The sequence below is a fragment of the Bemisia tabaci genome, chromosome 7 (genome assembly GCF_918797505.1).
Source record: "Bemisia tabaci chromosome 7, PGI_BMITA_v3".
NCBI classification, from domain to species: domain Eukaryota; kingdom Metazoa; phylum Arthropoda; class Insecta; order Hemiptera; family Aleyrodidae; genus Bemisia; species Bemisia tabaci.
This window is the reverse complement of record NC_092799.1, coordinates 43193621-43215468: the sequence shown is the minus strand read 5'-3', so window position 1 is coordinate 43215468 and position 21848 is coordinate 43193621. Positions and strand designations below refer to the sequence as shown.

Genomic DNA, 21848 nt, shown 5'->3' with positions numbered 1-21848 from the left:
TTTCTTCATCCTCTAAAATTTTCAGTTTTTAGATAGAAGGTATTGTTCTTTAGCCATTCATATTCATATTTCCTGTTGAGATTAGTGATATTCAAATGACAATTCGACCAATTATAATCATCAATTGATATTCCGAATATTCAAGTATCACTGCATTTTCTGGATTTAACTAGATAAACAAATATCCTGCGGCTCATTGGAATTATAATGTTCGGTGCGAACATTCTAAATGTCCAAATGAATGAGAAGTTCTGCTAAATACTCCTAATGAGAAGACTCTTTTCCTTCCATAAAAGTTGGTCTCTTTGGCGAAATGTGGTCAAATATTGTCGTTTAATATTTCACGGATCCTTGACATTTTCAATAACAGAGCTCACTGACCTGAGTGCGATAGTCATGAATTTTTTCTCCGTAATATTTAGGGAAAGTCATAGAATTTAATCTAAGTCGTCAAGCTTTCTCTCAGTTATCAGAAAATGTTGAAATTTTACTAGATTTTTAACCTTGCCATGTGTCAGTCATTTAAGCAATGGTCCATTATTATTAAAGCCATTTGTACTTACTCAGTCTTTGGTTTCCGTTTACGAGATTGGTGGCATGGAACTTAGCGTCTCCAATTTGAGGTCTTACATGGAATTCGTGAATCTTCATGTAGTCTTCACCATCAACAGTCACTCTGTGTCCCTTGAGTTTCCAGGTTCCAGTGATGTCAGCTAAGAAAAAAAGAAGAGTTAAAAATGAGTTATCATTGAGAGAAGTTGATAGAACATGGGTTACGGAGAAAGACAGACATGCTTTTGTTATGCTTAACCAAGAAACAAAAAATTTAAAATCATTTAAAAAAGAGAAAATTTTAGTTAAAATTGAAGTTTTTCAAAATACTGTGATACCATATCATGATCAGAAAAAATACCTACCTCTATTTTTTTTCGCAACTGTTTTGTAAATTTCTTAAAAAATTAGAGAGACAGCTGTTGAAGTATTATTCCTTTGTTTGAAGTTCCTGAACATCCTTTCTCTAAAAAAAGAGCGTGTCACTATTTCCTCATGAGCCCCAGAGAGCATAGAGTTATATGCAGCTTAGAACTCATGTGGAAATTGAGATACGCTCTAACATCAGAGGAGCGACGAAATGTCATTTTTTAGGGATAATTTGCATATTCTCTTACAAACGCAAGGCTTAACTTAAAAACTTTAAATGAAAATTTTTAAAATGATCCACACTTACTCATGTTTGCTCCGTAAACACCTCGGCCTTGGACAACTAAATCTCCAATGGCACCTTCCATCTTGTAGGTTCCGTCAAATTGGAGTTTTGGCAGTAAGAAGTCGACTTCCAACACCATTCTTTCAGGATCATTGACTTTGGATCTGTAGTCCCAAAAAACAATCACAATTTGAGTATTAATTGAGAATGGATGATATTTTAAAATGAGGGGTGGCACTGTATTTGATACTTTTTTAATGGTGGCTCAGTATTATGTCGTGAAAATCTTCAAGAAACTGTGTTCAGGATTTTGCACCGCAAGAATCATTTTCATGGATCCTTTGTATGTCAAACTGAATCTGAAACACGTTCCAAACCAACAAATCTGGTCTACAGCTCATCCTAGATCATTTTTTTAAAGACCTAAATTAAAAGGCCTGCGTGAGCTTTTCCCCCTGTCACTATATTTTTTAAATGCAGCTTCAGAACTCTTGCTTCTGGAAGTAAGTGACATGTTTTGAATGGAAAATGCTATTCAGTCCCATTTCATTCAATATATAGTATAAATGTTTCTGGCTATTCGAAAAAAAAGACGTTTAACACAAATAAAATTATATAATTTCAGCAAATTTCTATAGTTTTTTATTCCTTTGTAAGCACAGTTTGACCATAAACTATGTTTCATATACACTCACCTGACATCCAAGACCTTGAGTCCAGCAAGTCCTCTTACATAGGAGTTCTTGACAATTCCCTTGCCGTATATTTCTCCACCTTCATAATCTTGGATGTATTCTGGGACATAGAGCGGGTCCAAACCAGTCATGTTCAATTCAGGAACACCTGTACAGATAAACGTCCGAAATCAAAGCGTGTTTTTAACATTTTATGAATTTCATTTAAATCAATTCTCCTAAGTAACGTTCAAAGGTGGACTGAAGACGCGTCGATGTCAGGCGCCTTGATACAACTATTCGTGCTCGGTGGATGTCCATATTGCATACACCAAAAGCTGAAGGCGTTTCGACTCTAAGCAGCTCAATTGCGGTTCTTGGTGCGGTGTCCTCAATTGCGCGCTCGCACCATCGTTGGTAAGGAGGGATTAAATCCAAAATGCCTTCAATTTTTCGTGTATGCAACACAGACATCTTTCGAGTACGAATAGTTGTATTCGAAGCCTTGATGATTACTCTCATTCCCACAGGTCTGGCGGTGGGACGGCTTGGTCCATTACTCTCTGTGATAGTAATGTGGCAGTCTGTTGTCTAATGTTGGCATCCCGAGTAATATTTATCAAGGGAAGTGCTGGAATGAAGTTTAATGACTGTATTAAAGTTGACGAAGAATTTAAAATCTCCATCCACAGTTGTCTAATCCGTCACTATGACCTCTGAAGGTAATTTTCGCATCCAGAACCTAGAAGATAGGGAACACACAATCACCCTAAAAATGCTAACATCCAATGTAGCTTTTCTAGAGAAAAAGTTGCAACACGTTGAAGTAATATCGCCAAAATGTATATATTTTATTTCAATTATGTTGGAACTTGAAGACATTTCGACGATAAGGACCTATGTTTAACGACATTATCGGTAGATGAATTGCAACTTGTCACACTAAAGTTGACGCATGTTGCAACCTTACTGACGTAACTTTGACTTGAAACTCAAGAAAGTTCCAAATTGTTTCCGACGTAGCCAAATCTCATGACTCATAAATGCTGCCATTTTCACAAAAACATGAATTTTCACCAATGTTTCTGAAATTCAGGAAAATTGCAAATATACCACCGATAGCAAATTTCATGAAATTCCAAATGTTACCAACGTTGCCTGCTTTTCATAAATGCATACTGGTGATTAACGTTGCAAAATTTGATGATTAGAAGTAAATCTCAACACGAGGACTGAGGAGCATTTGCTGGCCGAAAATTGCAGAGCTTTATAACAATCTCACCTTCACAAGCTGTAAATTTAAAGCAAACTTTTTTTCCGCCGAAAAACTTTACTTAGAACCACCTTCTAGCTTATTCAAAAACCGATCCTGATTGAATTTAATGAAACGCTATTGAGCGCAAACGGAGCTCTGTACCGAGACGGCGCACATTGGACGGAGTCAATAGGAGAGGTCGGACAAAATTTGGAAATTTTAAAAGCTCATACCTCCATTTACACACAACTTTGAGGTTCTAGAAGTGATTTCATTGGTTTCCTCGTGAAATTTTCTTCTGTAAGCACTCCTTTAAATTAAAAATGTGACGAGATAAACACCAAAATTTGCAGTTATACTCAAGAATTTCATGTCCGACCTCCCTCCCAAGTAGCAGAGGTTGCAACAACTTGCAACAAAATCTTTTGATTCTTGCAACTAATAAATTGATATGCGGATTGCCTACTCTCTACCCCGAAGGAACTATCATTGTCGGAACTAGTTGCAATTAAGTTGAAACACGTTTCAACTTCAGAGTATTGCTGGTTGCCTATCTTTAGATTTTAAACAACTTTGGTGCAGCAATTTTGCAATCTCAGCAGGTCGCAACTTTGCCTTCCGATTAGATCGCCAAAAATCGGCACTCATCGACCAAAAGTTGACCGAAAGTTGCAATTTCGTTGCAACTAATACCAACATTGTTTCAACTTTTTGCAACTTTTACATTGAAAAATGCCACTTGGGCTAATGGACTCGATCCACCGTGCGGCGGCGAAGAGATCGAGTATTTTAGAGGTCTCCTGAAAAGGAGGTGGCATGGTAAATCGCTGAGAGAATTCCTAAACAACTATCGGTATTATTAGAGTGTCATAAGTATGAGCTTGGAGCTGAAGTGACTCGGCAACTTGAGGTGCTCATTGTCAATTCATGTCATTTTTTCGGGCGCTCATAAAAACATCAAAATAGCAGAACGTCTCAAACGCCATCCGAAGTTGCCAGGGACAAACGTTTTAGAGACGTATTGGTAGGGTTATCGTCGATTCTTTTGATTAATAAATTTTTCGACCGTAAAAAGCGATTTGGTGCAATATTTCTAGCATTACAGGCCTGCAATTACAAAAGGAATAAAAAATATACCGAGAAGTTGCTAAGATCGTAGAACTTCTATTTTTGATTCTGGGTTCAGCTCATTTATGACCGTGTTTTTGTGGACCAAATTCCCTTATCCCGCAAGCAGTTACATTTTCAGGGCTCACTGGAATAAAAACACATTGGATCTAGAGTCCAGACTCTTAAAAACATCGACAAGAAAAAATACTCTTGATTCAATCGGATTTTTGCTTAAATCAAGAACCAAGCCTCTTAATTCGAGCGGATTTCCTTTTGATTTAAGCAAAAATCTGATTGAATCACGAGTATTTTTTCTTGTCAATGTTTTCAAGAGTTTGGACTCTAGATCCAATGTGTTTATTTTTCCAGTGCTAAGTTTGGCAACACAGTGAGAAAATGCTACGTCGTAGACCTGACTGATGGCCAAAGGTTCACTGCAACCGACAGCAAAGCGTCTACTCAGAGGTCACGTGCGAGAAACAAAGCTCAAGGAAAACTTCTAGCGAGGATCTGTGCTTGTAACTCACCAAGTCTGACAGAAAAAATCGAACATTTCTCGGAGGGTTTATGTTTCAACTCCCTCTCCAGTAGCACAAGAGGCACAATTTATTATTTTTATTTTTTTATTTTTTTTTTTATTTTTTATTTTTATTTATTTTTATTTTTTTTTTATTTTTCAGTTTTCATTTTTTATTTTTTTTATTTTTTTTATTTTTTATTTTTTTTTTATTTTTTATTTTTTTTATTTTTATTTATTTTTTATTTCATTTTTCATTTTTCATTTTTTATTTTTTTTTCATTTTTTTTTCATTTTTTATTTTTTTTATTTTTTTTATTTTTTATTTTTTTTTTTTTATTTTTTTTTTCATTTTTATTTTTTATTTTTTATTTATTTTTTATTTTTTTTTCATTTTTATTTTTTATTTTTTTATTTTTTTTTTATTTTTTATTTTTTTTTATTTTTTTTTTTTTAAAAAGTGTAAAAACCAGTAAGAAGTAGTAAAATAAACCCGAAAGTAACGTCATGTAGCATTTCTACCTGCAAAATACGCAGAAAACCCAATATATTCTTCCATTTTTTCTCACCCCTCTATCCGCGAATGTGCTCTGTGAAACTTGTAAACTCTGATCATACACGACTTCTTTACGAGTTATTTTTCGTGCAACCTTTGAACTCAAATTAATTACAAGTTTCACCTGTTTTTATCAGTTATTTTACAAGCTGAGCTACTAGGACTTTTTAGGTTTCCTTTGAGTTGAGCGGATCAGTATGGTTGAACCGAATATCTTCCAATAAGTGAATCAAGGGGTGAAACTTAAGATGAAGTTCAAGCAAGGAGAGCAATAAACGAGTATGATCTACCACCGCAATTTGAGAAACATACTTTTTTACCTCCTTTATAGTCTTGCTAGTGTTGAAATTTTAGCGGATAAGTGTGAATTGTTTTTCTCGCGGTCTCATCGCGATTACAGTCAACACATAATATACAAACAAATTATTCTCCGCAATATTCACTACCAATGGTATCTCTTTTTGTCGCCTCGTTCATTACATATTACATTTTTCAAGGCCTTATTCTAAAAATAAAATGATAAACTCGCTGTGATGAGGCATGTGTAATGCGCCCTCGTGATGTCCGGGGAATTTTCTCACTTTTCTAACGGCGCGTTTAAGTCTCTCAGTTGTTCCTCGCCCGCAGCGCCGTTTTATGTGTTGCCCACCACCGTATTTTAAAATTAAGTCATTATCTGCAATGTTTCGAACTGAACACAACACTGGAAAAAAACACAATGGATCTAGAGTCCAGACTCTTAAAAACATTGACAAGAAAAAATACTCTTGATTCAATCACATTTTTGCTTGAATCAAAACGAAATCCGCTTAAATTAAGAGGCTTGGTTCTTGATTTAAGCTAGATTCTGATTGAAACACGAGTACTTTTTCTTGTTGATGTTTTCAAGTGTCTGGACTCTAGATCCAATGTGGTTTTTTTCCAGTGAACGACGAGAAGTCTTGAAAACTCACCTGAGAGAGCAAACTTTGGGATGAGGTACTGAATGGTTTTTTTGAGACAGGCATTGAAGTCAGGGCTGTTCCTGATACAAGGCTCAGAGTAGGTCGCTGGAACAAACAAAAAATCATGAAATTAAAACTTATTCGTACATTTGGTTTTGAGTGAAATTTAAATGAGGAGACTTGATAAGTGATTCAGATGATCGCGTCTATAATGACCTCGCTTTGACCGTATGAATAAGACGGCACGGAGCAGGCCTTTGCGATATATCGATTGATACGCCACTCAAACCTATGAAAAAAGATCGATCATTAGGGTGTTCGCAGCGAACACCTTAGTAATCGATTCTTTACCATAGCTTCAAATGGCGAGATATCGATAATCGATCATTCACGCCACACCACTGGTTATCATCTCGTTGGAACCGTCAAAAGCGTTACGTCAATCGGTGAATAATATTGAGTCTACCGTTGTGCATCGATCCTGACTCTATTCTATTGTTGATACTCATCATTGCAAGTCCACAATACTCGCATTTCAAGTTAAACGGTGTATTCGAAGGCGTTTTTTGACAAATCATTTTTTCAGGGAGGCTCCACTATGGTTTACATCGTGGTTCAGCGGTCAAGGGAGAAGGAGATCCATGATATAGTGTCATGAAAAATACCATTTTCTAAAATCCGGAGTGGATTTCAATTTAATGTACAGCTTTGGAAGTAGATCTTCGCCAGCGGTTATGCACTGGTTCGCCACCATAAAAAAGGGAACAAAAAATATACATTCTGAGAATTTGAGAGACGTCAAATTGGTCACGAACCTACTTTTTTTCTTTGGTTATATCTCTTATTTTTTGTGGTAGCATACCACTGCAGTTTCTCGCGAAGATTTATTTTTACACTCATGCTATTGAATTCACTCAGGGTTTGTAAACATTTTCCCTTTGATGATGCTATATGCAAAAAGGAACCACTAGCATTGCAATGTTGCTAAGATTGTGCGACTTCTTTGTCTTTGAGGAAAAGCCCGATTATTCATTAATAGTTTTTATTTTACTCACTAAAAACTGTGAATTTAAGACAAAAATTACCATCTAAATTTCATAGTTTTTCACGATTTCCGCAATTTTATTGCAAAGGATGAAGTTGCACAATCTTAGCATCATTGTAATGCTAGTGGTTCCTTTTTGCAAAATGCAATCCATATTAAAGTCTCCTTGAACTTCATTTAATCCAAGTGTAAACTACATCAAAGGTATAAGTATGGAAACTTTTGTTTCGAAACCTTTTTTTTTTTTTATTTTTCAAAGGAAAAGGTTGGGAAAAGCTTTTCTGACCCATTTCCAAGACCTCGCTTTGATCGAGCGAGGAGATCTGCAGAGCGCGAGTGTCTTGAGTCGGAGCTTTCGCGTAAAAATCTGGAAGTTTCGAACGAGTAAACATCTGATTATGCTGTTTTCCTTGTGCCATTTTTACCCGGTTTTCTTCCTTCTTCGACCACCGCCGTGATTGCCGCTTCGTGCAATAACATATGCTTATTTTTAATCGAGTTTACTGGGAAAGTGTTAATTTTACGGTCCATTCTGGCAACCATGACCACCGCGCACTGCGAGAAAACCTGACCCGTGTTTGCCTCGACCTTTGCGTCCATCGCCAAGTCAAGTTTCCGCGCGAGATTCGAGAAGCGCCGCTAATACTGCCGTTATAAGGAAAAACGCCGTTTGAACATTTGGATATCTTAAATTTCCTTTGATAAAATACAATTTAGCTAAGGGAACCTCTTAAAATTGCTCTTACAATTTTTTAGACAATTTTAATCTAAAGTACATGGAAATTTCAAGGAAAAATATCCACAATTTTACTGAAAAATAAATAATTTGGTGAGGTGAAATTTGGCAACGTCCGAAAGTTCATTTGTGACGTCTCTTTAGAAATTCTCCGTTATATCAAATTAGATCCAACACTGGAAAAAAAACACACTGGATCTAGAATCCAGACTCTTGAAAACATTGACAAGAAAAAGGACTCTTGATTCAAGCAGATTTAAGCTTAAATCAAAAGGAAATCCGCTCAAATTAAGAGGCTTGGTTCTTGATTTAAGCTTAAATCTGATCGAATCAAGAGTATTTTTTCTTGTTGATGTTTTTAAGAGTCTGGACTCTAGATACAATGTGTTTTTTTTTCCAGTAAAGCAGTAAAGCTGAAAAAAACTCTTTAAGTGTGATCGGAAAAATTCTAAACACGCCTGGTAGGAACAAATTTCTGGTATGAATTACTCGATGGAGAATTGGACTTCATTTCGTAATCAGGAACTATAATTTCCGGCTCATCTGTGAAAACACTTATGTGCATAGGGAAACTAATGGTAGACACATTATTTCTAAACTGAGTCAGAAATCGTAGTTCTCGACCGCAAAATATAGTGCAATTAATATGAAGCGAGGATTCCGTGGGTTGGGGTTTCTTTTTCCATGGACGGTTACCATCCGTCATTCCTTGGACTTGTATGAAGGAACGTAACTCTATCCCAAGGTTTCAAAATGGACTCAGATAATACAAGTTTTCATATGAATGAATCAAGGTAATTTTTGTTCGAAGTACGTCTGATTTTTGCATGATATCAGCATGGCCGGATTCACCTACTTGCCGCCCATGGGCCGCCTGTATTTTGCCGCCCTCATCTCATTCATTTTGAAACATCAATATAAACCATCAAGTGAACGTGCCGGAGGGAGAAGGGTGCATAAGACGCGTTCACTCGTGTTGAACACTTTTTTCGCGTAAGCCGTGTCAACAATACTAGCAAAAGTTCACGGAACTTCGCGCGAAAGTTCAGTTCCGTAAACCTATCTCTGTGGGGACAAGGCCTTTCATCTGTAAGAAATGAACGAAAAAACTAAGAAAGAACAAACATAAATAAGGTTTAATAACTTTAACTTCCGCCGCCGTGCCGCGCTGACCACACTGTGTTTAGCGCAATGCGTGAAGTATTCATGTAGTCTTGTAGGCACTGTGCGTTTCACGCCGCGCCGACCGCTGTTGACCGTACTGTGTTTGACGCAATGCGTGAAGTATTCATGCAGTCTCGTAGGCGCTAATTTGTGTTACACGCCGACCGCCGTGTCGAGGGCTTCTCCTTTTCATCTCAAGTCCTCGTCATCATTTCTCTTTGCGCCGCGTCGCTCCAGGCCAAATTACGTGTTTGGTTTCTCTCTTGACTCAACTAATTAAAGGTGCGCAGTCTTTTGTATCACCGAAATACGACAAAATTAGAAATTAATGAACTCTCAGGAAATGAGAGATTTTGTCACCCTTTCTTGTTCGTAATTTTTTTCTGAATCCGATTTTTTGGTACCTGCATTTAAAAAAATTGCAAAATTTGCCGCCCCCTAATTTTGCCGCCATGGGCCGCGGCCCATGTGGCCACCCCCTTAATCCGGCCCTGGATATCAGTAGAAAAATCAGAGAAATTTTCAATTAGAAGTGACCATGATTTTCCCGGTAAAAATGCAATTTCCGGGAAGAAATTCATCAACATTGAAATTTAGTTACATTCTATGGTGCGGGGAACGGCAAATTATTATTATAGTGTTGACAAGAGGAAGACAAATCAACCATTGCACATCTCGAGAGACGCGAAAAGTGCGAAGACGCTGCATAATTAGTCTCGCGGACTCGAGTTGCTTCACGACACGAACCATAACTGGCGGCGCTCACGTTCGGTAAACAATGTCTTTATCACATCGGTGCATTGTAGGCACGTGAGAGAGTGGTGTCAATTTTCACCCCCCCCCCCTCCCCCTGTTCAAACTTGTTCTTCTTTTTTCTCGCTCGGATGGGTTTCAATGAATGGATATTGCTCCTGGGAGTGCGCATCCCAAATTGCAGCAATGCGCTGATGCACTATTGCATCGATGACAAGGCGGTTCTGCATACGCGTTCCTGCCGTGCTAAGGAAAAACGCCGTATGAGCCTTCAGACGTTGCCAAGTTTCCTCCGTTTCAAACTGCAATTACTGGAGAAATTGTGAACATTATTTTTTCAAATTTTCAGACAATTTTGTACACAATTTAATCTAAAATATCTGAAAATTTCAAGGAAAAATATGCATGAATTTTGTCAAAAATACAGGTTTTTTCAAGGGAAGCTTGGCAACTCCCGAATGTTCATACGGCGTTTTTCCTTAGCACGGCAGATTAGCTCCCGTGCCGTGTGCATCGAGCTTCGGAAGTTTGCCAGGTTTCGGAAAAACAGGGTTTTCTTTGCTGATTGTGAGCTTTTCTGATGACGCTTTAGAATATTGCCTGTCTACTGGAAAAATGGTAGCACCAGGATTGAATCGTAAAAACTTACGGCCTCTATTGGATGTATTGGGTTGCGCTTTCTCGTAACAAACCCCTATTTTTCTGCAAGGCTTTTGTAGTAAAGGCTTACTTTCACACCCGGAATAATCATCATTTTCCCCGTGATTTAATGCGACATGTCGCACTAGTTGGACCAGGTATAAGATGTGTGCCGGTGGGCTGGTTGTTGAAATTGGTAGAAAAAGTGATAGACGAAAAAGACAAAAATGATATGGATAGAGCCTATTGGTGGAAAAAGAGGTAGGTAATAGACTAACTAACGGTAGCCCAAGAGAGGCTTTTTATTTGGTCCACCATTTTCACCCTTAATTTATAAGAATCACCCATTTCAACCGATAGTAACACGCCACACTCCTTATTTCTTCTTTGTCTACCAATCTCAACAATCAGCCCTTTCAGGAACGAAGAAAGTAAAAGCGCCTTCATTTTACGAGTATGCAACATTGACATCTCCAAAACACGAATAGTTGCATCCCGGCGCTACCATTCATGCTCGTCGGTTGAAACGGTAACTAAACGTTGGTCATCAGCCAATATATGGATGTATTTATGCTAAAAGGAACTATGTGCACAGGGTTTGCGTGTAATATAGTTCCTTTTAGCATAAAGACGTCCATATTTCAGAAATAATTTGCATAAGCAGCCTCCTACCTAATCCGCAAAAAGAAGGAGAAAAGGAATAACTCAGGTATTCGGCAACACTTTTATCGGTTTCTTGGAGCTCGTCACCTTGTTGCAAATCGGAGTATTCATAAACCACCGGTGCTGTCTCTATTGTCTCTTGCGAATCGGCAAACTGCAACTGTTGCGTTTCGGCATTGCCTACGAAAATAGCTCTCGGAGGTTATACATCGTCGTTGCGTCGCAAGTCCGCACGGCGTAACGGTTATATAGTCGAAAAACACAATACACGATCGATCGAATGAATTGGCTACACACCGATAATTTAGTGTCATTGAGACGCGTAGATGCGATCAATAACCTGATGATCTGTCTGAACTTCGATCCCATCGAGAGATCATTACTCCGGCGGGCTCATTATTTCAGATCGGAATAACAAAAGTGTCTGGGAGACATTAGAATGGTGAACAGCAAGGCGCTCTGCATGAAGAACAGTCGCGGAGTCAAAGAAGTCCAGGGGGCCTTGCCTCCTTCCCCCGTGACCTAGAACGAGGCCTGCTGTCTGAGAAGTCATTTGCAATGCTGTTTGACAAGACTATCTGACCAAAATTTTGAAATTTATGGGGCTTTAAAAATTTTTTTGGGTTGTTTTTTTAGTGTTTAGTAAACATTCATTTTTAGAAATTATGATCGCACTGGGAAAAAAAACACATTCGATCTAGAGCTTAGACTCTTAAAAACATCGACAAGAATAAATACTCTTGATTCAATCGGATTTTTGCTTAAATCAAGAACCAAGCCTCTTGATTTGAGCGGATTTCCTTTTGATTTAAGCTTAAATTTGATTGAATCAAGAGTATTTTTTCTTGTCAATGTTTCAAGGGTCTGGACTCTAGATCAAACGTGTTTTTTTTCCAGTGCGCCCAAGGGAATTGTGACCGTAGTTCAGTGGTTCATAGTTTGCAGTGGAGCGTGTATGTTTCAGGGGCTTGAAGGACAAAAGGCTAAGGTGCAGTTTTTGACAAAATTGAGATTTTAGTAATTTCAAGTAAAACTAGTCTTAATGCAGATTCTGTGAGAAATTTTCTCCCAAATCCCAATTTTTAAGCATCAAAAAGTCAGTTTGAACTTTCTTTCCGCCACAAGAATCCATGTATAATCTCGAAACTTCAAACATATATTTCTCAAAATAGCAAAAATTGCATTTGTGCGCCTTGTCCTCCAAGCCCCTCATTCTGTCGAGTCGAGTCGGAAAATCGGATTTTCTTTGAGAGGACAACTTTCCAGTGTACTGAAGAATCAGCTGTAATAGAATTATAGTTGAGTTTTTGCAAACAGAGGGCGCAAAATTTCATTGCAATCTAGAAATAGTTCGCGCATTGATCATGATAGATCAAACTTTCAAATGGTATTTTCTCGAAACTACGTGTTTTTCAACTGAAATAACATCAGATGCCATTGCTCCGATTGAGTTTGATATTTTTGATTGATTTTTTTTGTCTCAAGATTTTTGTGGGTACCTGAAATACTTCACCACGACTAGAAGAAGAATAATAGACGAAGATCCCTTTTCTCAGAGGACGTCACAATGGAGAGTTCGCATGCAAATTTTTTTATTGCTTCACCTGAAAGTGCTTGAAGAGCTGATTTCAAAGTATTTTTTATACTTTTTTTCTGATACGGGAAATAATATAAAAATAGATTCAAAAGTGAGAAAATGCACCGCCTAGCGACGTCATCTGGCGGCATTTCCCATTTCAACACATGTAATTTAGCACATTAAATCATTTTGTCATATCCTCTCCAATAATTATTCAATACATGAACCAAGGGTATCCTCGTGCTCGGTTCACTCAGCAGTTTCTACTTACGGTGATTCGTCAAGCTCAATTGACGTGGTCGAACTGGCATGCGATAAATCGCATCGATTAGGTCAAAAATCTCGGCAGATTTTGAAATTTTAGCCCAAAAAAGGACGATAGCCCCTGCGCATGAGCATGCAGAATCATTCTAAACCCAAAAATTTGCAAAATTCAGAGAAATGAAAGCAGAATAGTGTTTGGGGAAAAACCTCGCATTCGATACAGAAATCGATAGCTGGATCGAATGCGAGGTTTTATCCCAAACACTAGTCTGCTTTCATATCTCTGAATTTTGCAAATTTTTGGGTTTAGAATGATTCTTTATGCTCATGCGCAGGGGCTATCGTCCTTTTTTGGGCTAAAATTTCAAAATCTGCCGAGATTTTTGACCTAATCGATGCGATTTATCGCATGCCAGTTCGACCACGTCAATTGAGCTTGACGAATCACCTTAAACGCGAAATTCATCAAATTTCAGACATTTGCAAATTCTCTATTTAATCGAAAACACGACATGAAATCACACATGAATGTATGAGGAATCGTAGCATTGATTTATGTACATGTTGCACGCATATTAAATTGCTAATTGTGCTCGTGTAGTTTGATCGGAGACCTGCGTCCTGCGTTGCGGTCACCTTTTGCGGTATTGGCGCCCATAATCTTCGTCTTCGGAATCGTGCAAGTAATCGGTAATCACCATCCACCGATCGTTGATCGTTACGACAGCGACCTAACCCGCCGCTTATACCCAACGTTGCAAGATTGTTAGAGACGAAGATCGTATCGTTTCGTGTTATTTACCATCGTCAAGAAATTCGAAACAGCAGATGGAGTGAGGGTCGCGGGCGGGGTGAAAACGGAAACATTCTTCGGGAAAACTCGGAGTAACAGTATCTGCAGGCTGATTATTGAAACTGATAGACAAAGCTATAGACAAAGACGACAAAAGGGATTTGGAGGGATCCTATTGGTGGAAGCGAGTGGTGGCAATGGACATAGGAGGTAGGTAATAGACTAACTAACGGCAACCCACGAGAGACCCGACAGTTAGTCTATCATTTTCTCCCTTTGTCTATAGGAACCACCCATTTCAACCAATAGGATCGCTCCATACTCCCTATGTCTCCTTTGTCTATAGCTTTGTCTATCAATTTCAACAATCGGCCCGCTGACCACAAGTAACGACTGTAACCCGTCATCTTCCGGCCGAGGTATCACAAACGCTGTGCGACGTTTAAAAATTCCGCCATAATTTTATTTTCTCACGGAGAAATTTTTTGACCAAGCTGTCCGACAATTTCACTGAATTTTTTGTGTGCTTCCGATAAGATTCAGTGAAATTTTCAAACAGATTCAACCAACAATTTCTGTGTAAAAAAATAACATGGCGTCGGAAATTTTTAAACGTCACATGTACTGGAAAAAAAACACATCGGATCTAGAGTCCAGGCTCTTAAAAACATCGACAAGAAAAAGTACTCTTGATTCAATCAGAATCTAGCTTAAATCAAGAACCAAGCCTCTTAATTTGAGCGGATTTCCTTTTGAATTAAGCTTAAATCTGATTGAATCAATAGTCCTTTTTCTTGTCAATGTTTTCAAGAGTCTGGACTCTAGATCCAATGAGGTTTTTTTTTTTTTTTTCCAGTGCGCTTGAGATACTTTGGCATGTGACGAACGGTGTTCTTTGGGTGACCATAAACGAAACAAAAGAGAAATATGAGCTGCAATAACGGCAACACCACGAGGCGAGCACGCGCGCTGCATCGCTGTACGCGTGTTCGTGCTAGTCCGCGTCACATGGACGCTTCTTTCCCATAAATCCGCGCGGGCGTTGCGAAACGGCGAATTTTGACCGTGCGCGCGCTCTCTCGTGGTGCCGCCGATGAAATCAGGTGAAAATGTCAATAAACTTCGTCAATGATAACCACTATTCTCACGGTGGTGTCGCCTCGCTCGACTCCTGACTCTCGCCGACGGATTTTGCACCTCCCGGCCTCTCAAACGCAAATGAATAAGAGTGACATCATCGCGAGCCCCCCCTCCCCCCCCCCCTGTGTGCATCGATTTTTAAAGTATAAAACTAACTAAATAAATTTTTTAAAAAAAATTGTAGCTCATATTTCGAAAAATTGTATGGGCTTGCACAGTGCACACCGTCGGAGTTCATGAGCGGTTGTCATTCAGAATTGCAGATCGAGGCAATCAGCGGACCGATTATTGAAACTGATAGATAAAGCGATAGACAAAGACGACAAAAGGGATTTGGAGGGATCCTATTGGTGGAAACGGGTTGTTGCAATGGACAAAGGAGGTAGGTAATCGACTAAGTAACGGCAACCCACGAGAAACCCGACAGTTAGTCTATCATTTTCCCCCTTAGTCGATGAGAACCACCCATTTCAACCAATAGAATTGCTTTATACTTCCTATGTCATCTTTGTCTATCGCTTTGTCTATCAGTTTCAATAATCGCCCCGCAGATTACACAGACTCGCACAGGTCATTGATGCATTCTTCTGTGCTAAGGATAAACCCCGTATGGGCCGTCAGGCGTTGCCAAATTTCTTTCGATAAAAAACGAATTTGCAAGGAAACTTTGGGATATTTTCCTTCCAAGTTTTCCGAGAATTTCATTCGACATTTGATCTACATGTGAACATTTCCAGAAATAATACTCAGGACTTTCTTCAAAAATTTATGTTTCAGTAGAGGAAATTTGGCAACGCCGAAAGGCACATACGGCGTTTTACCTTAGTACGGCAGAGTAGTCATCGTTAACTTGGAGCACTCCAAATATCCCTCCATCTTGCCCAAGGGGGCAAATCGCACAGCGATTCGAAATAGGAAATTTTGGCCCATCTCACATGTAAGGAAACCTTCAATCATTTTTTATCCTCTTTCATTATTTATTATCTTGGGTTGCCTGTTCGTCGTTTTAACATTGTTCCTCTATTTTCTCATGCCCTCCGGCACTCACGACCAAACATAGAATTTGTAATCAAGCCATAGCTGTGACCTCGCAAAACGTAGATGGGTTCATATTTCTCTCCATAATGAGTATAAATACTCAATTACCACGTATTAATTAGAAGGAAAAACTGCGACTGAGAACCAACTAGAATTCCTTAGTAACGTAGCCTAGCCAAATAAGGTCGCCGATCATATCGTTTATTATCTTGACGGGTAGGAGAGAAAATCTGTCTTATGTTTTAGTCCGTCATTCTTAAATCCACCCAATGGATATCTAATTATTCAATGGAGGTAAGAATCAAAACACCACAGAATTGTCCATCTAATCATACGTTCTTTTGAAACGAGTCGAACCTATTGCATTTCTCATAGGAACCCGAGACTAAAATTGTATCGTTCATTCTTGACAATACAATTATTATATCCAAAATTAACGCTCGTTAAAATAACCAAAATCTATGAAGGTAAAATCGCGCATTGAAAACAGTCTTTTCGGTGGGTTAATAGTCCAGAAATCTCCCAAAAATCCTTTGCAACTTTTCATCTTTGTAAACTGGTCAAGGACAATTAATCGAGGGGCTTGGAGAACAAGGCGCACAAGTTTCGAAATTACGTGGATCCTCATGGCGGAAAGAAAGTTCAAACCGACTTTTTGATGCTTAAAAATTGGAATTTGGGAGCAATTTTCCATACAATATTTATCAAAACCAGTTTTACTTGGAATAATTCATACATCAATTTGTTTCAAAAATTGCACTTATGCGCCTTGTCTTCCAAGCCCCTCAATTCAACAGTGACAAGAGAATATGATGTAAATTGCAATCAAATTATTCTAATACCCGGTATATCACTCGTGTTGAGTTCGATTATTTTCGGGTTTGAAATTATACCGCCTGCAAAAAAAAGTACTTTCCCTTTTGTTGTTTATACCTGTGGATTTCAATGAGCCCACCATGTGCAATGTAAAATTTTGATAAGGAAATGTGTGCTGTAGTGCGAAAATTCTCACTCAGCCTAAAGTGTGGTACACATTTTCTAGCTATCCCGCCGACGATTCAGGGCCGGATTTAGGGGGTGGCCACATGGGCCGCGGCCCATAGCGGAAATTTTAGGGGGCGGCAAATTTTGCAATTTTTTAAATGTAAGTATTAAAAAAAATTAGATTCAGAAAGAAAATTACGAGCAAGAAAAGGCGACAAAATCTCTCATTTCAAGAGGGTATAGTAAATTCTAATTTTGTCGTCTTTCGGTGATACAAGAGACAGAACCTTTAATTAGTCGAGTCTGGAACGACGCGGCGCAGAGAGCAATGATGACGAGGACTTGAGATGAAAAGGAGAAGCCCTCGGCGCAGCGGTCGGCATATAACACACATCAGCACCTACAAAACTGTATGAATACTTCACGCATTGCGTCAGACACAATGCGGTGAGCAGCGGTCGACGTGAAACGCATAGCGCCTACAAGACTGCATGAATACTTCACGCTTTGCGTCAAACACAGCGCGCGCGGTCAGCAGCGGTCGACGGGAAACGCATAGCGCCTACAAGACTGCATGAATACTTCACGCATTGCGTCGAACACAGTGCAGTCAGCGCGGCGCGTTGGCAGAAGTTGAAATCATTAAACCACATTTAAGTTTGTTCCTTCATAATTTTTTTGTTCATTTCTTATAAATGGAAGGCCTTGTCCACACAGAGATAGGTTCACGGAACTTAACTTTCGCGCAAAATCCCGTGAAATTTTGCTAGTAGTGTCGACAGGGATTTCGCAAAAAAATGTTTCCAACACGAGTAAACGCGTCTTATGCACCCCTCCCCCCGGCATTTCACTTGATAGTTTTAATTGATGTTTCAAAACGAATGAGAAAGGGGCGGGAAAATACAGGCGGCCCATGGGCGGCAAGTAGATAAATCCGGCCCTGCCGACGAGGGTCCTTCTATGTGCCCAGTTTTTCACTGGGCACGTTCTGACTACTCTTACTGTTTGTTCTTAGCACATCTCATTTAATTCCATTAGCTACCGAAAATAATTAATAGTAATATAATTACTTATCAGCAGAGTGGCGCTGCCAATTTTAGTGAAATAATTATCAAATCCGTGTTGAAACACTGACGAACTGTTCACCAACGTGCATCACTTTTCCATTAATTCCGGCGAAGAATTGCCGCATCACGATATCAAAGTGGGAGTAATTATTTATTTTGGGGATCCAAGCAAGGTCGAATGTTCGGTCGTTCATGAGTCTCTAAAAGCCCCCTCCCCCTCATTTATTCATTCTACAAAACTGCGCAAATTAACGTGGTCATTCATCTTGGGATATATCTAACTCAATCTTGAGATTGTTGATATCAAGGTCCCTTCTCCCGCGGATGGTGGCGTGGCGTGCTTTGCGATGAATCGATTGATCTGTCATTAAAACTAATAGAAAAGGATCGATTAACATTATAATCGATGGTAATCGATTCTTTACCACAGATTCAAATGGAGAAATATCGATAATCGAACCCTTCGCCACTGACGGTAATGTGAAAACCGATTCTCTCCGGTTACCTTTGAAGTGCTTTCCCAGCGTAAAGGCAGAAAACACTACTGATTCATGCATACATTTTTTGAGGGATCTGCGGGAAAATTTTCCTTTTAATATCCGCCCGACCCGCGACTAAATGCGTTTAGGTCAGAAAGGTTATTTTTTAAAAAAAATCGAATCCCTCAAATATAGATCTATGCCTCAAGAGTACGGAATTACATTTTGAAGTTGATCCGCTCAAAAATAAGGTGAACAAGTAGGGTCAAAAAGTTTCATGGGTCGATGACGTTAATCGATTGGTGCATTTTTTTCGGCCGTACTTTTGACTTTATTTTCGGGCTAATTGATTCCAAAATTTGAAAGTCTAAACTCTTAAGGCATACATCTGTTCCCTATTAATCCCCAATCCTAAATAATGAAAATAACCGAAAGAAACTCATAATTGCAGGGCTTGAACGACGCAAGGCGCATAAGTGCAGTTTTTAGAAAAACCGAGTCATCAATGATTTCAAGTAAAACTAGGCTTAAATGCATATTCGGTGAAAAATTCGCTTCCAAATTCCAAAATATTTAAGCATCCAAGAGTCAGTTTGAACTGCCCTTTTTTCCGCTATTCGGATCCGTGTAATTTTGAAACTTCAAACGTGAATTCTTAAAACAACACAAACTGCACTTGTGCGCCTTGTCCTCCAAGCCCCTCAATTACCCATATATCGAAGTGGCGGCAATACAGGATCTATTTACCCTAGATTCACTACCAGGAAGGTGAAAAATTAGTTCCTCGAAACCTCATTTTCCCTCGATCTCCAATTTTAGCTCTCATCTCCTCAGAGTGACCGGTAATTTCTGGAAGCTAATAAAATCTTTTTACGCAATAGAGAGAAGCGGCAGTGCGGCCGGCCGGCGCGGCGTGACGTCAGGTTCAACGCGACGCGACGTCAGGTGTAGGGGCCAGAGGGGGGGGGGGGGGGTTGAGCCGGTTTAACGTGCTTTGAATAATTAATCGGGAGAAATTGGCTTAAGTGAAAGATCAACGCTCTTAGCACTTTACTCGAACAATCGCGGGGTTTGTTCCTCTTGATGTTAATGTTCAGGTATGCTTCAGGTGTGAGAGTCGCAGAATCATTTTTTCACGTCGGAATTGTGCACGTCGGTGAAGAAAAAGAAAAGAAAAAGGAAAGGGGGAAAAACGCTCTGAATCTCTGTTCCTCCAGAAGAAATCTTTCCTCTTTCGTTGGTTCGTTAAAATTACGTTCCCAATCGGTTACGATTACGATTTGTAAGTTTGTCGGAAGACAATCTACCGATTAAACGTTCGACAGGACCTTCCCCTGAATAACCAAAAGTATTTTTCATTCACTGTAATGTCTTAGAAATACTTCCAAAATAAATCATTTGGCCGATCAAGTCGTGATAGGACTGCGCTAGAATTTGCTCTCATTCATAACAGAGTATTTTAAAAATATAATGACTTTTAAAATATTTTTAAATATTATTTGAAAAAGCATTTTTGACAATAGTTTCAAAATTCTCAAAATTATTTTCAAAATGTTAGAAAATTTTTCTCATAAAATTTTATCTGGAATTTGTTTTTTTAAAAAATAAAATAAAAAATAACTGTCCATTGGATTTTATTCTTTAAAAAAAAAGAACATTATGAGCATATCTGAAAGATATTTTTTAAATGAATATTTTACGGCAGATGTTTTAAAAAATGGACAGTGTTTTTAAAATACGTTTGACTGCTAACCCTCTGTAGGCCTCTTTACGCGACGCAACGGGAAAGAAAAAAATCGAGCAATCTAGGAAAATGCGTTATAGATCTAAAACAAGCGAGAGTTATCTTTTTCCTCCTTCGTGTCTTGATTGCTATGGCTCGAGTAATTATCCCCTTGGCTATTGCTGAACACCATACGCCTATCGCGATATTACTTTTGCAGCTCGGCAAAAACACACTCAGATTTCTACAACGGTGTACTCAAATCGCGAAAACGCAAGTTTCCTCCGAAAAAAATGGCATATTACGCTCGTATACTAAAAAAAGAAAAATCCAAAAAAGTCTATTTCTGTAATAAGTCAATTGGCTAAGTTAGCTACTGGTCCAACAGATCTCTGGACCCTTCATATATCATAATCATGTTTCATACAAGCTGGCAACGCCGCACAGTGGATCGAGTCAATGGGAGAAGTCGGACAAAATTTGGAAACTTCAAACGCTAATAATTCCGTTTAAACAAAACTTTGAGATTTTAAAAGCGGTTCCATTGGTTTCCTCGTGAAATTTTCTTCTGTAAGCATCCCTTGCAATTTAAAATGTAACGAAATAAACATCGAAATTTGAAGTTTAGTCAAAAATTACATGTCCGATCTTTCTAATGGACTCAATCCACTGTGCGCCGTTAAAAGTTAGCATTGTCTTTTTTACCTCATAGGTTTACCTTCAGTTAATTTTTGAGCTTATCTTACTTGTTTTATGGCAATAATCGTCGTTTGCAGGTTTATGATTGTGAAATCCCAACAATATGATCCAGTTTCTCCCCTGGAGGCGTATGATGCTCGATAGTATCAGATAATTTTTCTGTTGCGGTCTAGTGACCGCACTAAATTTTGCAACCAACAACACTGGAAATAGACGCACTTGTCCAATTTCGCTCGTAAACTGCGCCAGTTGGTCTCAATATGATTGGGTACTAACGTAATGCGTCATGTGCGGGAAATACGTTGGTCACACTGGATTTGCGACCGATATGCACTTCTAAGCTCTAGATAGCGTTCAAAGTTAAAATCATGAACAATGAATCATCGATCAGTTTAATTTTCGCGAGAGGATGAGGTGCACCATTACGACTACTGCGAGACAAGATCGTTGGACAGCTCAATACAAGAATCCTTGCGTAGATAATTATTGCAGCATGGAGGATGCTTTTTAGTCTACCCCGAAAATTGAAGGCGAAGTTATAATGTGCTCGACTACCCACACTCCCTTCGGCCTCCGCGTCGACTACACTTTGACAGGAATTTTGCACTGGTCGCTACTGTTCTTAGCGATCATGGTATCTGCGGGCTGATTGTTGAAATTGATAGACAAAAGTGATAGACAAAGAAGACGTAAGGAGTGTGGAGCGATTCTATTGGTTGAAATTCTTGGTTCTTATAGACTAAGGGAGAAAGTAATGGGTCTCCCGTGGGTTGCCGTTGGTTAGTCTATTACCTACCTCCTTCGTCCATCGCAACAACT

General features: G+C 38.9%; 1 protein-coding gene across 1 annotated transcript in view; it reads right to left on the bottom strand.

Annotated features, from left to right (window-relative positions):
• The window catches only part of LOC109043459 (protein takeout), a 32927-nt gene that overhangs the window by 516 nt on the left and 10563 nt on the right, over positions 1-21848 (bottom strand). The window contains exons 2-5 of the mRNA XM_019060658.2: positions 6273-6368; positions 1903-2050; positions 1229-1371; positions 564-713 (exon numbers count right to left, since the gene is read on the bottom strand). Coding sequence (XP_018916203.2) covers positions 564-713; positions 1229-1371; positions 1903-2050; positions 6273-6368 — 537 coding nt within the window. The remainder of the gene's footprint in view (positions 1-563; positions 714-1228; positions 1372-1902; positions 2051-6272; positions 6369-21848) is intronic.